The sequence below is a fragment of the Ambystoma mexicanum genome, chromosome 2q (assembly GCF_040938575.1).
Source record: "Ambystoma mexicanum isolate Mex_15411 chromosome 2q, UKY_AmexF1_1, whole genome shotgun sequence".
In the NCBI taxonomy this organism is placed as follows: Eukaryota; Metazoa; Chordata; class Amphibia; order Caudata; family Ambystomatidae; genus Ambystoma; species Ambystoma mexicanum.
In genome coordinates, this window is record NC_090924.1 from 1419071123 (window position 1) to 1419085762 (window position 14640).

Sequence of the window (14640 nt, forward strand, 5' to 3'; positions counted from 1 at the left end):
GGATAAGAGGAGGAGGAGGTGCATGGCAGATATAGGGATAACAGGAGGAGGAGGTGCATGGTGGGTATAGGGATAACAGGAGGAGGAGGTGCATGGCAGGTATAGGGATAATAGGAGGAGGAGGTGCATGGCGGGTGTAGGGATAAGAGGAGTAGGATGTGCATGGCAGGTATAGGGATAAGAGGAGTAGGAGGTGCATGGCAGGTATAGGGATAAGAGGAGGAGGAGGTGCATGGCAGATATAGGGATAAGAGGAGGAGGAGGTGCAGGGTGGGTATAGGGATAACAGGAGGAGGAGGTGCATGGTGGGTATAGGGATAACAGGAGGAGGAGGTGCATGGCGAGTATAGGGATAAGAAGAGGAGGAGGTGCATGGCAGGTATAGGGATAAGAGGAGGAGGAGGTGCATGGCAGGTATAGGGATAACGGGAGGAGGAGGTGCATGACGGGTATAGGGATAAGAGGAGGAGGAGGTGCATGGCAGGTATAGGGATAAGAGGAGGAGGAGGAGGTGCATGGCAGGTATAGGGATAACAGGAGGAGGAGGTGCAGGGTGGGTATAGGGATAAGAGGAGGAGGAGGTGCAGGGTGGGTATAGGGATAAGAGGAGGAGGAGGTGCATGGTGGGTATAGGGATAACAGGACGAGGAGGTGCATGGCAGGTATAGGGATAACAGTAGGAGGAGGTGCATGGCGGGTATACGGATAACAGGAGGAGGAGGTGCATGGTGGGTATAGGGATAACAGGAGGAGGAGGTGCATGGCAGGTATATGGATAACAGGAGGAGGAGGTGCATGGCGGGTATAGGGATAAGAGGAGGAGGAGGTGCATGGCGGGTATAGGGATAAGAGGAGGAGGAGGTGCATGGCGGGTATAGGGATAAGAGGAGGAGGAGGTGCATGGCAGGTATAAGGATAAGAGGAGGAGGAGGTGCATGGCAGGTATAGGGATAACGGAAGGAGGAGGTGCATGACGGGTATAGGGATAACAGGAGGAGGAGGTGCATGGCAGGTATAGGGATAAGAGGAGGAGGAGGTGCATGGCAGGTATAGGGATAAGAGGAGGAGGAGGTGCATGGCAGGTATAGGGATAAGAGGAGGAGGAGGTGCATGGCGGGTATAGGGATAAGAGGAGGAGGAGGTGCAGGGCGGGTATAGGGATAAGAGGAGGAGGTGCAGGGTGGTTATAGGGATAAGAGGAGGAGGAGGTGCATGGCGGGTATAGGGATAAGAGGAGGAGGAGGTGCATGTGGGTATAGGGATAACAGGAGGAGGAGGTGCATGGTGGGTATAGGGATAAGAGGAGGAGGAGGTGCATGGCAGGTATAGGGATAACAGGAGGAGGAGGTGCATGGCGGGTATAGGGATAAGAGGAGGAGGAGGTGCAGGGTGGGTATAGGGATAAGAGGAGGAGGAGGTGCATGGTGGGTATAGGGATAACAGGACGAGGAGGTGCATGGCAGGTATAGGGATAAAAGGAGGAGGAGGTGCATGGCGGGTATACGGATAACAGGAGGAGGAGGTGCATGGTGGGTATACGGATAACAGGAGGAGGAGGTGCAGGGTGGGTATAGGGATAAGAGGAGGAGGAGGTGCAGGGTGGGTATAGGGATAAGAGGAGGAGGAGGTGCATGATGGGTATAGGGATAACAGGACGAGGAGGTGCATGGCAGGTATAGGGATAACAGGAGGAGGAGGTGCATGGCGGGTATACGGATAACAGGAGGAGGAGGTGCATGGTGGGTATAGGGATAACAGGAGGAGGAGGTGCATGGCAGGTATATGGATAACAGGAGGAGGAGGTGCATGGCGGGTATAGGGATAAGAGGAGGAGGAGGTGCATGGCGGGTATAGGGATAAGAGGAGGAGGAGGTGCATGGCGGGTATAGGGATAAGAGGAGGAGGAGGTGCATGGCAGGTATAAGGATAAGAGGAGGAGGAGGTGCATGGCAGGTATAGGGATAACGGAAGGAGGAGGTGCATGACGGGTATAGGGATAACAGGAGGAGGAGGTGCATGGCAGGTATAGGGATAAGAGGAGGAGGAGGTGCATGGCAGGTATAGGGATAAGAGGAGGAGGAGGTGCATGGCAGGTATAGGGATAAGAGGAGGAGGAGGTGCATGGCGGGTATAGGGATAAGAGGAGGAGGAGGTGCAGGGCGGGTATAGGGATAAGAGGAGGAGGTGCAGGGTGGGTATAGGGATAAGAGGAGGAGGAGGTGCATGGCGGGTATAGGGATAAGAGGAGGAGGAGGTGCATGTGGGTATAGGGATAACAGGAGGAGGAGGTGCATGGTGGGTATAGGGATAAGAGGAGGAGGAGGTGCATGGCAGGTATAGGGATAACAGGAGGAGGAGGTGCATGGCGGGTATAGGGATAAGAGGAGGAGGAGGTGCATGGCAGGTATAGGGATAACAGGAGGAGGAGGTGCATGGCGGGTATAGGGATAAGAGGAGGAGGAGGTGCATGGCAGGTATAGGGATAACAGGAGGAGGAGGTGCATGGCGGGTATAGGGATAGGAGGAGGAGGAGGTGCATGGTAGGTATAGGGATAAGAGGAGGAGGCGGTGCATGGCAGGTATAGGGATAAGAGGAGGAGGAGGTGCATGGTGGGTATAGGGATAAGAGGAGGAGGAGGTGCATGGCGGGTATAGGGATAAGAGGAGGAGGAGGTGCATGGTGGGTATAGGGATAAGAGGAGGAGGAGGTGCATGGTAGGTATAGGGATAAGAGGGGGAGGAGGTGCATGGCAGGTATAGGGATAAGAGGAGGAGGAGGTGCATGGTGGGTATAGGGATAACAGGAGGAGGAGGTGCATGGTGGGTATAGGGCTAACAGGAGGAGGAGGTGCATGGCGGGTATAGGGATAAGAGGAGGAGGAGGTGCATGGCGGGTATAGGGATAACAGGAGGAGGAGGTGCATGGTGGTTATAGGGATAAGAGGAGGAGGTGCATGGTGGGTATAGGGATAAGAGGCGGAGGAGGTGCAGGGTGGGTATAGGGATAAGAGGAGGAGGAGGTGCATGGTGGGTATAGGGATAACAGGAGGAGGAGGTGCATGGTGGGTATAGGGCTAACAGGAGGAGGAGGTGCAGGGTGGGTATAGGGATAAGAGGAGGAGGTGCATGGTGGGTATAGGGATAAGAGGAGGAGGAGGTGCATGGCAGGTATAGGGATAACAGGAGGAGGAGGTGCATGGCGGGTATAGGGATAAGAGGAGGAGGTGTCTGGTGGGTATAGGGTTAAGTGGAGAAGGTGCATGGCAGGTATAGGGCTAAGTGGAGAAGGTGCATGGCCGGTATAGGGATAAGAGGAGGAGGTTCATGGTGGGTATAAGGATAAGAGGAGGAGGTGCAGGGTGGGTATAGGGATAAGAGGAGGAGGTGCATGGTGGGCATAAGGATAAGAGGAGGAGGTGCAGGGTGGGTATAGGGATAAGAGGAGGAGGTGCATGGTGGGCATAAGGATAAGAGGAGGAGGTGCATGGCGGGTATAGGGCTAAGTGGAGAAGGTGCATGGCAGGTATAGGGATAAGAGGAGGAGGTGTCTGGTGGGTATAGGGGCATAATCATCATGGGGATAAAAAGAGTGTAGTAGGTGCATGGTAGAAATTCTGATAGACTGTGATTTTGACCCCTGGTCAGTGTCCATGGTAATATGTGTGTTGAACTGTGATCTACTCCTTGGTGGCCGATGTATTTAATGCCCTGCTATGATTTTATCCATTTCCCAGAATAATTCATGTGACTGGCTCTTCGACATTGCCCTTGACCTTGTAGCATGATGCGTGGTACCTAGGGGTCCCACCAGGACTCTGCTCTCTCCAGAATCCTTACCCTGAACTCTGCTCTGGAATTATTCTCACCCACTGTCTCCTTGGTACCCACTGTAGCACGCTCCCTATGCATTCTCCCAACCACGTGTTCCTGAACTCTCATCCAGCACCAATCACTGCGCACTTCCACAACCAGGGTTACCAGCCCACACGAAGGGGCCTCAGGTGGCCTCTTCACAAGTGCCGTACTCGTCAGGCCCCACTATGGAGACGCCTCCCATGCATCACTCCCACTGCAACGTTGCCACAGACATGTCAGGTAGACACTCTAACTCGTCCACCAGTCATGACATTAACCTGCCCGCACTAACATTCGCAACACTTAAACACACTAAATTCATACCAACTGCGTCTCTCGCATACATAAATTTAATATCACCTCTAAACAGTGGCACAAAACCTTTTAGCTGACCGGGCATCAGACGCCCGCTCAATCTCCCCCCCCCCCTCAGACCCCCCCTGATATTTTGGTCTATGATGACTAGTCCTGCCTGACCTACAGAGTCGTGGCCGGACAGAGCAGCACATAGATGTTAAACGGTGCCTGGGCTTCACAGTTAACAAAGGCCCTGCAATTACTAACGTAAAGCATTTCACTGTTAGCACCTGCATTCATATGCATACATTTTTAGGCATTTAAAATCATGATGTAGGGTTAGTAATGCATGCCAGGGGAGTGATGGGAAGGGTAGGGGGACAGGAGTCCTTACGTGGGTGCTTTCAGACTAAAAGGAGAGAGTTAACTGCTTGCAACATTGAAGTTGCACTAGAATAGTCTCATTAGAATGCGTAAAGAAGTTAGATGCCCCCACACAAATAAGTTTGCCGCTTGCCAACCATCTCTGAAGTTAGCAGCTCTACCAAAATTTGAAGGGTTAGCCCTGCGTAAATGTAAGTTTCGTTGCGCCCCTACTTCCAAAAGACAACAAAACTTTACACCTCTACAAACAATCGAAATACCACAGCCCCTGCCAATACATCTTAACACTGCGGGCACACAAGGGTCCCCTCTGGAGACAAATGCTGTGCTCCCGAAACAGAATACTTAGAAAAAGACTTGCATGCAGAGTTCAGGCCACTTCCGGTCTGCACGCATTGACGCAACAGCAAAGATATCTTGCCTGTCTCTCCCTCCCCACTCATCTAACTCACCGGCCTCCTGTCCCTCCACACTCATCTAACTCACCGGCCTCCTGTCCCTCCACACTCATCTAACTCACGCCCTCCTGTCAGTCTACACTCATCTAACTCACCGCCCTCCTGTCCCTCCCCACTCATCTAACTCACCGCCCTTCTGTCCCTCCCCACTCATCTAACTCACTGCTCTTCTGTCCCTCCCCACTCATCTAACTCACCGGCCTTCTGTCCCTCCCCACTCATCTAACTCACCGCCCTCCTGTCCTTCCCCTATCATCTAACTCATCCCCCTCCTGTCCCTCCACACCCATCTAACTCACCGCCCTCCTGTCCCTCACCACTCATCTAACTCACCGCCCTCCTGTCCCTCCTCGCTCATCTAACTCACCGCCCTCCTGTCCCTCCCCGCTCATTGAACTCACCGCCCTCCTGTCCCTCCCCGCTCATTGAACTCACCGCCTTCCTGTCCCTCCCCACTCATCTAACTCACCACCCTCCTGTCCCTCCTCGCTCATCTAACTCACCGCTCTCCTGTCCCTCCCCACTCATCTAACTCACCGCCCTCCTGTCCCTCCACACTCATCTAACTCACCGGCCTCCTGTCCCTCCACACTCATTGAACTCACCGCCCTCCTGTCCCTCCCCGCTCATTGAACTCACCGCCTTCCTGTCCCTCCCCACTCATCTAACTCACCACCCTCCTGTCCCTCCTCGCTCATCTAACTCACCGCTCTCCTGTCCCTCCCCACTCATCTAACTCACCGCCCCTTCTGTCCCTCCCCACTCATCTAACTCATCGCCCTTCTGTCCCTCCCCACTCATCTAACTCACCGCCCTTCTGTCCCTCCCTACTCATCTAACTCACCGCCTTTCTGTCCCTCCCCACTCATCTAACTCACCGCCCTCCTGTCCATCCCCTATCATCTAACTCATCCCCCTCCTGTCCCTCCACACCCATCTAACTCACGGCCCTCGTCTTCCTCCCCGCTCATCGAACTCACCACCCTCCTGTCCCTCCCCGCTCATCCAACTCACCGCCCTCCTGTCCCTCACCACTCATCTAACTCACCACCCTCCTGTCCCTCCTCGCTCATCTAACTCACCGCCCTCCTGTCCCTCCCCGCTCATTGAACTCACCGCCCTCCTGTCCCTCCCCGCTCATTGAACTCACCGCCCTCCTGTCCCTCCCCACTCATCTAACTCACCGCCCTCCTGTCCCTCCTCGCTCATTGAACTCACCGCCCTCCTGTCCCTATCCACTCATCTAACTCACCGCCCTCCTGTCCCTCCTCGCTCATCTAACTCACAGCCCACCTGTCCCTCCCCACTCATCTAACTCACCGCCCTCCTGTCCCTCCTCGCTCATCTAACTCACTGCCCTCCTGTCCCTCCCCGCTCATTGAACTCACCGCTCTCCTGTCCCTCCCCGCTCATCTAACTCACCGCCCTCCTGTCCCTCCTCGCTCATCTAACTCACTGCCCTCCTGTCCCTCCCCGCTCATTGAACTCACCGCCCTCCTGTCCCTCCCCGCTCATTGAACTCACCGCCCTCCTGTCCTTCCCCTATCATCTAACTCACCGCCCTGCTGTCCCTACCCACTCATCTAACTCACCGCCATCCTGTCCCTCCCCACTCATCTAACTCACTGCCTTTCTTTCACTCCCCACTCATCTAACTCACTGCCCTCCTGTCCCTCCCCACTCATCTAACTCACCGCCCTCCTGTCCCTTCCCGTTCAACTATCTCACCGCCCTCCTGTCCTTCCCCTATCATCTAACTCACCGCCCTCCTGTCCCTCCCCTCTCATCTAACTCACCGCCCTCCTGTCCCTCCCCACTCATCTAACTCACCGCCCTGCTGTCCTTCCTCGCTCATCTAACTCACAGCCCACCTGTCCCTCCCCACTCATCTAACTCACCGCCCTCCTGTCCCTCCTCGCTCATCTAACTCACTGCCCTCCTGTCCCTCCCCGCTCATTGAACTCACCGGCCTCCTGTCCCTCCCCGCACATCTAACTCACTGCCCTCCTGTCCCTCCCCGCTCATTGAACTCACCACCCTCCTGTCCCTCCTCGCTCATCTAACTCACTGCCCTCCTGTCCCTCCCCGCTCATTGAACTCACCGCCCTCCTGTCCCTCCCCACTCATCTAACTCACTGCCCTTCTGTCACTCCCCACTCATCTAACTCACCTCCCTCCTGTCCCTCCCCACTCATCTAACTCACCGCCCTCCTGTCCCTTCCCGCTCAACTATCTCACCGCCCTCCTGTCCTTCCCCTATCATCTAACTCACCGCCCTCCTGTCCCTCCCCTCTCATCTAACTCACCGCCCTCCTGTCCCTCCCCACTCATCTAACTCACCGCCCTCCTGTCCCTCCCCACTCATCTAACTCACCGCCCTCCTGTCCCTTCCCGCTCAACTATCTCACCGCCCTCCTGTCCTTCCCCTATCATCTAACTCACCGCCCTCCTGTCCCTCCCCTCTCATCTAACTCACCGCCCTCCTGTCCTTCCCCTATCATCTAACTCACCGCCCTCCTGTCCAGAACTGCAGTAACAAGATTTCCGCACATTTTACTGGTTACACTCATTTAAATATATGGAGAGTGGGGTACGAATGTGGACATCTAAGAGGTGATTCTGTAGGTGGAAAATATGCATAAAATACCACATGTGGTAAATCCGTCTAATTACAAGCTTCCAATCACAATGCAGAAATACAGCCTTTCGTTAAAAAAACACCAGCAAAAATCAGGCATGAAATAATTAAACTGCCCTTAGAATGTTGTAGGATCCTCCACATACATGTGGGGCACTGTTGCAAGTCACATGGTAAGTGACAGGTAAGGGCCAGGCGCAGTTTTGGGCATGTCCCAGTATCCCGTCTGACATGGCTCATCCATGTTCACTGTCCATCATGACAAACCAATGCTTTGCAATGCCCGTTGTGAATGCATAGGAAATGCCTGAATACACAACGTGTATACCACATCATTTACAGCCTAATTTTTAAAGCTGAAATACTGTATATTCCCATCAAATCACGTTTGCAGAAAATGTCATAATTCTTCATGAAAAGAAGACAGGGTTTTAATACACAACTGTAAATAAAGGCCCTACAGTAGCCTGGAGCAGATACCTAGTGCAAAGGGGCAAACGCCCACCCTAACACTCACCTAAAGAAAGAGCGCGCTTAGTCTAAAAGGGTATGTGGCAGTATGGGAAAAGGGTAACCATCCATGGAAGGGCCGGGCCACAATATAGTCTAGCAGAGGGCCAGAGGCCAGGATAAAACGCAGCTAGCAGCAGGCAGGCCCATCTGCTCTCCCTTAGCAGGAATCCATCAAACAGTGGTGTTGTGTGTTGGTAGAAGAGACCAGGGATAGTAATCCAAAAACTTTGCACTGTACAGTGCAGGCAGATTTTTCGAGCCAATACAAAATTGAAGAAATATATATTTGCAAAGGCGCAATGTTTGCACTCTGCGCTGCGCCAGCCCACATACCTGTGACAGGGACCAAGGGAAGTAAGTGGAAATAGGGATTAAATGGCATAGGGGGAATGAAAGCACCCCAGCTGCAAACATTGCTCCCTGATGCAGGCCTGATCCTGCAGCCTGATGCAAACCCAGGTTTCAAGTGTTGATGACAGATAGGGTGTGCAAGAGGGTCCCACAGAAGTAGCAGGATAAGAACATACAGAGTAAAAGATTCATATACTCTGAATGAGACCTAGCTCTGAGCCCAGTCACAACCAACCTGTCAACCAGAAGGCCATAACCGCAGGGTTCAGACAAGCAAGAGATAACATGGCTTTCACCCCCGCTGAGGGGGGTGGACATGGCCCGAGACAAGGTCGGCCGATCGAAGCAAAATCCTCAGCAATGGCTGGGGGGCTATTAGAGGCCATGTCTGCCCCCCACAACAGGGGTAAAAGCCATTCATACCCCAGAGAAATCTAATGAGAAGAAAAAAGATTGCCACCATCATAGGGTAACGGGACTAAGTCTCTTTTCCATTTCTATGGTGGCGGCCAGGAGACTGGAGGAGCGAGGGGACCGGCACACAAAGATCCGGTCCATCAGGTAAGTGAAGTGGGAGTGAGGAGAGGGTAAGGGGTTTGTTGGGTTTGCGATGGTGGGGTGGTGGGAAGGCAACAGGGAGAAGCTCCCTGTTGCCTCCCCACATTACAAAAGAGAGAAAGATGGCACCACCCAGGGAAAGGCCTTGGGTCGCTGGAATAGCAGGCAGAGAATGTGTATTTGCGTCCGCTGTTCCACCCACCTCATTGGCTTAGTGCCCTTCCCGGGTGCGATTATCCCGTTATTTTCCACAGTCAACTCTCAGATTATAGACTACTGACCCCTGGCGGACCCTCTCACCTTTTCCACAGAGTTGTCTTCACCAGGGAGAGCGATCTTCTTGGATTCCCTGCGGTGCCGGCTCACCCGGCGGCACATCTTCTCCCGCAGCAGACTGGCATAGCCAATATGCTCGTAGATGGGGTTGGTGGTCATTTTGGCGATGTACTCGGCGGCTTTGGTTTCTATGTACAGAGTGATCAGCCCGTCCGTCACCAGGTCGTTGATGGACTCGAACCGCTTTTCGCCCACAAAGTGCTTCCCATCGTAGAACAGGCGATAGTTCAACGTCTGGTGACCAAACCTGCGAGAAGCACCCAAGAGATGTGAGCTTCAACAGAGCAATTGTTTGCGTGCTGCAATTTCGTTTTATACACATACATGGCACAATCCTTTCAAAGTTACATTAAGTGGTGCTCTACAGCTGAATTCCAAAATCATCATCTACCCCAGCCACGTAGCTATGTCAAACGGGAAATTATATCGTACCTCCTATTGCAACGAATATATGTATATTGGCCTACGCCAAACTGCTTATAAGCCACTTGCGAAGGAATCTGTGTTGCAAGGTCCTGACATTAGACTCAATGTAAGCTGCCATTTTAGGTCAATCCGCCATTTTAGGTTCACTCTGTATAGTCACCCTGTGAGTTAAAATGGTGGACGATGTCATTCCGAATTACAACATGGCCGTCTTGACCTCTTTGTGTAATTAATATGTAACTTGCCTGCAGGCGACTTGTTGGGGTCCTGAACTGAGACCTTGTGCTTCGCTGACCTGTGTGTAAAGGATTACTCGTGCAATGAAACTAATCCACGAGCATATGTTAAGAACAATGTATCCAAATACTGAACTAAGAACACTTGTTTAACTACATTGTATTAATGTTTGAGAAGACCTTTATCAGAAATCCTAAAATACACTGTTACCATGTAGGCTTGTTGGCGAATGTATTAAAGGCAATCCCTATGCATATAGTGGTATGAACCCGGCATGAACCCTAGATCAGTAATGTATTAGAAGAATATTAACCCGAAGTAGGGTTGGACATCATGTTCGCAAATGGTATAAAAGAGCAAGGAATTCTAACGTACAGTGTCTCTCACTAAGCACACTGAACCACACTGGAGTTTGTTGTGTTGTACTGAAGGCCGATAGCTATCTGTTACTTTGCTTGGAAAACTGTTCAGTATAAAATAAAGATCTTTGTATGTTCCTTTGTAACCCGTGTTCAGTGTATTTCCTTTTGGGGTACTCAGCCTCGATATTTTGATTTTGTTTTCACAGTTGGCGCCCGAATAGGGACCCTCAAGATTGATGCCGGATTGTCGAAGGTTGACGCATGCTATCGGACCGGGATCGGACGGTGTGACAAAATAAGGGCCCCTTCTGAACGAGACATGACACCTCAGCAGCGCTGCACGATCCGATCCCTGGACGATTAGCTTGTGGTCCGAGACGGCATCTTGACGAGGGTCCACTTATCGAGGCGGGCAGATTTGCCAAAATTACCAAACACGAGGTAAGATTAGTTAGGTAAGATTCTTTGTAATCCGATCGGACCTCCTTAGGACTGTTCAGGTGAGTCGTGACCCAATTCTTAAATATCCTGATAATCTGATTTTGGCGTATTGTATCTACAGACACAATTATTGACCAAGTAACACCAATAATTTGATACGCCTGGGAAATTGTCTACCTGCTTCAGGGCGTTGTTCCGCAGTGATAGACAATCTTTGGAATTTAGCCGTCCAGCACCAGAGGAGGGGTCGCCGGCGTGTACTATGTACTGTAAGCATGGCATTGGAAGTATAGTGTTTAATGATATGTGGCACAGACAAACCAGACATGCCTCCGAACTTCAGTGGCCAACCAATGGTAGTTTTGAAATCCCTCGTATTGAGTACTTAGAGTCAATTCTATTAAAGAAAAAGGCTAGACCTGCAGCATTCGATGTTTTGCAGAATTGGAAAAAAGAAGCATTGCAGCAATTTAAGAGTAGAGAAAAACATGCGCGCCATCATAAAACGAACGCCGTAAAGCATTATTATATGACCAAAATAAACATTCTGAGTCGACTAGGAATATGGATAGGGCTTTCTCACTTGGAATTCAGAAAATGTATCCTTCTAAAGACCTTCATGTTTCCGACGAATTAATCGACACATTGTTAAATGAACGAAGGCCTGGTGCCTCTGCGTCACCTCCGTATGTTCCTCTTCCTGCTGCTTTGCCTCTTCCTGCTGCTATTCCTGCTCTATCTGCTGTTGTTCCTGTTGTTCCTGCTCCTCCTAATGTTCCTCTTCCTCCAGTTACTGTTCCTCCACCTACTCCTCCACCCCTTCCTATTGCACCAGTAATAGTACCTCCATTGAATTTGCCTGCCCCCCCTCTTCCAAGCGGTCTTGTGCCACTTGTAGCCGATCAGGGTGCAGGGTCAAGGGTTGTCACCCGCAATACCTCCAGAGAAGAAACGGGATTTGATTGCATGGGCTAAGCATAGTATGGAGAGAGATGATCAAGCTAATGTTTTTGCCACACTTTTTAATATGGATAATTTTCCTGAGAAAAATGTTTATATTGAAGGTTTAGGCATTCATTTATGTGTAATGTGGGGCAAATTAAATAATACAGATCTCCCGCAAGGGTTAAGGGAACTAAACACTTTAGCGTTTTCAAGAGACACTGTGGAGAAAGTTAATGAGCATGTCGAGAGGTTATTTGAGTATAGAAAGGAGTTGGAAAGGTTACAGAATGAAGATGACGAGGGGGAAAGTATGTATGTACAGAAACGGTTCCTTCCTTGTCGTAAATCGATATCTGAGGAAGCACAAATTTGTATGAAAGACGTGCCTTGAGGGATTTCAGATATGTCGATAACTCCAGTTGAGGTAAATGACACAGAGTCAGTATACGCCAGAAATGCAGAGGAAAGTGATACAGGTAATGATAGAGTACCTACAGGATGATTGTGCAAAGAGAAAAATTAGTTGTCCCACAGAGTTATTGAGTATTTATAAGAGAGCTTTTTCACTTGACACTTCTTCGACTGCTTTAGCGCTCGACTTAGCTCTGTTGCTTAGTAATCTTTCGGAGTTGGCAACTTCTCAGTTGCCTATGAGAGAGGTTCCTCCGACATTTGTCCCGAAGGTTGAGATTTCGGCTGATGCTGCGGCGGGTATAGTTGCTGTGGACATTCCTGCACATTATGTATTGCAGTTTGTTCATGTCCCGTTCTCAAGACAGAAAGTGAATACTATTAGACAATCTATTCCTGATATTAGGAAAAATCCGACAGGATTCTATAAAGAAATAGAGTCCGTCTTGCAGTCTTCAGTGTTCACCCTAGGTGATATTGATTTGTTATTTCCTGTACTCCTGCCCGTAGATTTGTGGAAACAAGTTAGGACTATAGACGACGTACGAGGGTTGGGAGATACATGGGCGAACATGACTAGATTCGATGGAGAAAGGCCAGCTGGTGAAAGACTGCCCCAGGTGATACTAATTTTGCCTGATAGAATTATTGCAAAATTGAAAACCATAATTCCTGAGAAATGAATTATTTGGGATAAACTTACGGCCTGTGTCCAAGGGAAGTCTGAGGGTGCTACCGAGTTGTTTAATCGGTTTGAACAGGTATTCTCAGATTTCAGCGGACAAGACTTAGGCACAGAGTCTGGGAAAAGATTATTTGTGGACAAATTTGTGCGTGGATTGCTGCCCGACATCCAGTCACAAATTATGTCTTCTGAGAGCGCTTGCCAGGTGAAGTCCTAATCAGAAGTACTGCACATGGCTCAGTGCTACAAGAATCGTGTCAACAATGAAAAAGAAAGAGTTGAAAAACAAAAAGGTGATTTAAAGACTAAAGTATTATTACAGCAAATTATTAGAGACCCCAGAGGGGGTAGTTCTCAGATTAGAGGTCAGTATGTTCCACAAGGGAATGTGCCCTTGGGTCCTGTGAACATTAACTAGTGTGCCTATTGTCGACAAGAGGGTCATTGGCGTGCACAATGCCCCGTCCTTCGACAGAGGTTGAATAACACATTTGGGAATATGGGTAGACGATCCAGAGGTCGCCCGGGTGTAGGGGGCCCTGTTAGAGGTCTGTTTGCACAGGATCCTCAGCAACCTTTCTCACAGGATAATCAGACTCCAAGTGTGGATACTAGGAACATATTTGATCATCCTTCTGCTGCATATCTATCTATCTATCTGAAGAGCTTCCTTTTGATGATATTCTGTTTCGTTAAGATTGCCCGAAGCAGGGTTTGGAACCTACACCTATTCCCGTCTATCAGAAAGGTCCCTACATTGAAATGGTAGTAGGACATAGGAAACATCAGTTTTTGATAGATATTGGAGCACAGAAGTGTTCCATTGATCATTCACGGGTTCCAAACATTCCACTGTCAGGGCAAACTAATGTTTCTGTAGGGTTTTCTGGCACACCAGTGGTTTGTCCAGTTTCTTTGGGTCTTTTTACGGACCACTGTCCATTCCTTTTGACTTCAAATTGTGGAGAGACTTTGCTGGGTTTAAATCTATTGAAAGAATTAAATGCAATAATTTATTGTTCTTCCGATGGAGTGCGGTTGACGATTTCACCACAGCAACTTTCTGTCTCTCAATTCTTAACTAGACCTTTGCCGCCAGAATTCAGTGATGTAACAGAGTGCTTATGGGCTGTTGACGACAATGATGTCAGTGTTTTGCAGATTGAGCCTGTTAAGATAGTCTTGAAACATGGAATTGAGCTGCCACGAATTCCCCAGTACAAGATTTCAGTTGAGGGGCGAGCGAGCTTTGAAATGCATTGTTTCCGATTTTGTGCATTGCGGGGTGATTGAGGACATTTCAGGAAGTTTGTGCAATAGTCCGATTTTACCCGTGTACAAGAAAGGCGATAATGCAATTCCATTCCGTTTCATAATTGATTTACGTGCCATTAATAAAGTCGTCGCTTCACAATTTCCAATTGTGCCTGATGTGACGACAATATTGACAATGATTCCAGCTACAGCTACTTAATTTAGTGTTGTGGACCTGAAGAATGCTTTCTTTAGTATTCCTATACACAAGAATAGTAGATACTTGTTTGCGTTCACCTTAGGGGGATGCTCGTTCACATTTACTCGTGCACCTCAAGGTTACAAAGAGAGTCCTAGCATCTACAGTAGGGCTTTGAAAGAACAGCTTGATACCCTTGAACTGCCCTCTACTTGTACATTGCTTCAGTATGTTGATGACCTGCTTTTAGCTGCTGACTCTGAGAGCGCCTGTAAGGAGGGCACTGTGTT

The 14640-nt window shown here is 50.0% G+C and overlaps 1 protein-coding gene across 2 annotated transcripts in view; it reads right to left on the reverse strand.

The window, feature by feature from the left end:
• Positions 1-14640, reverse strand: part of CHN2 (chimerin 2) — a 938196-nt gene that overhangs the window by 470775 nt on the left and 452781 nt on the right. For both annotated transcript variants that reach the window (XM_069648929.1, XM_069648930.1), the window contains one exon: positions 9355-9637. In XM_069648929.1, coding sequence (XP_069505030.1) covers positions 9355-9637 — 283 coding nt within the window. The remainder of the gene's footprint in view (positions 1-9354; positions 9638-14640) is intronic.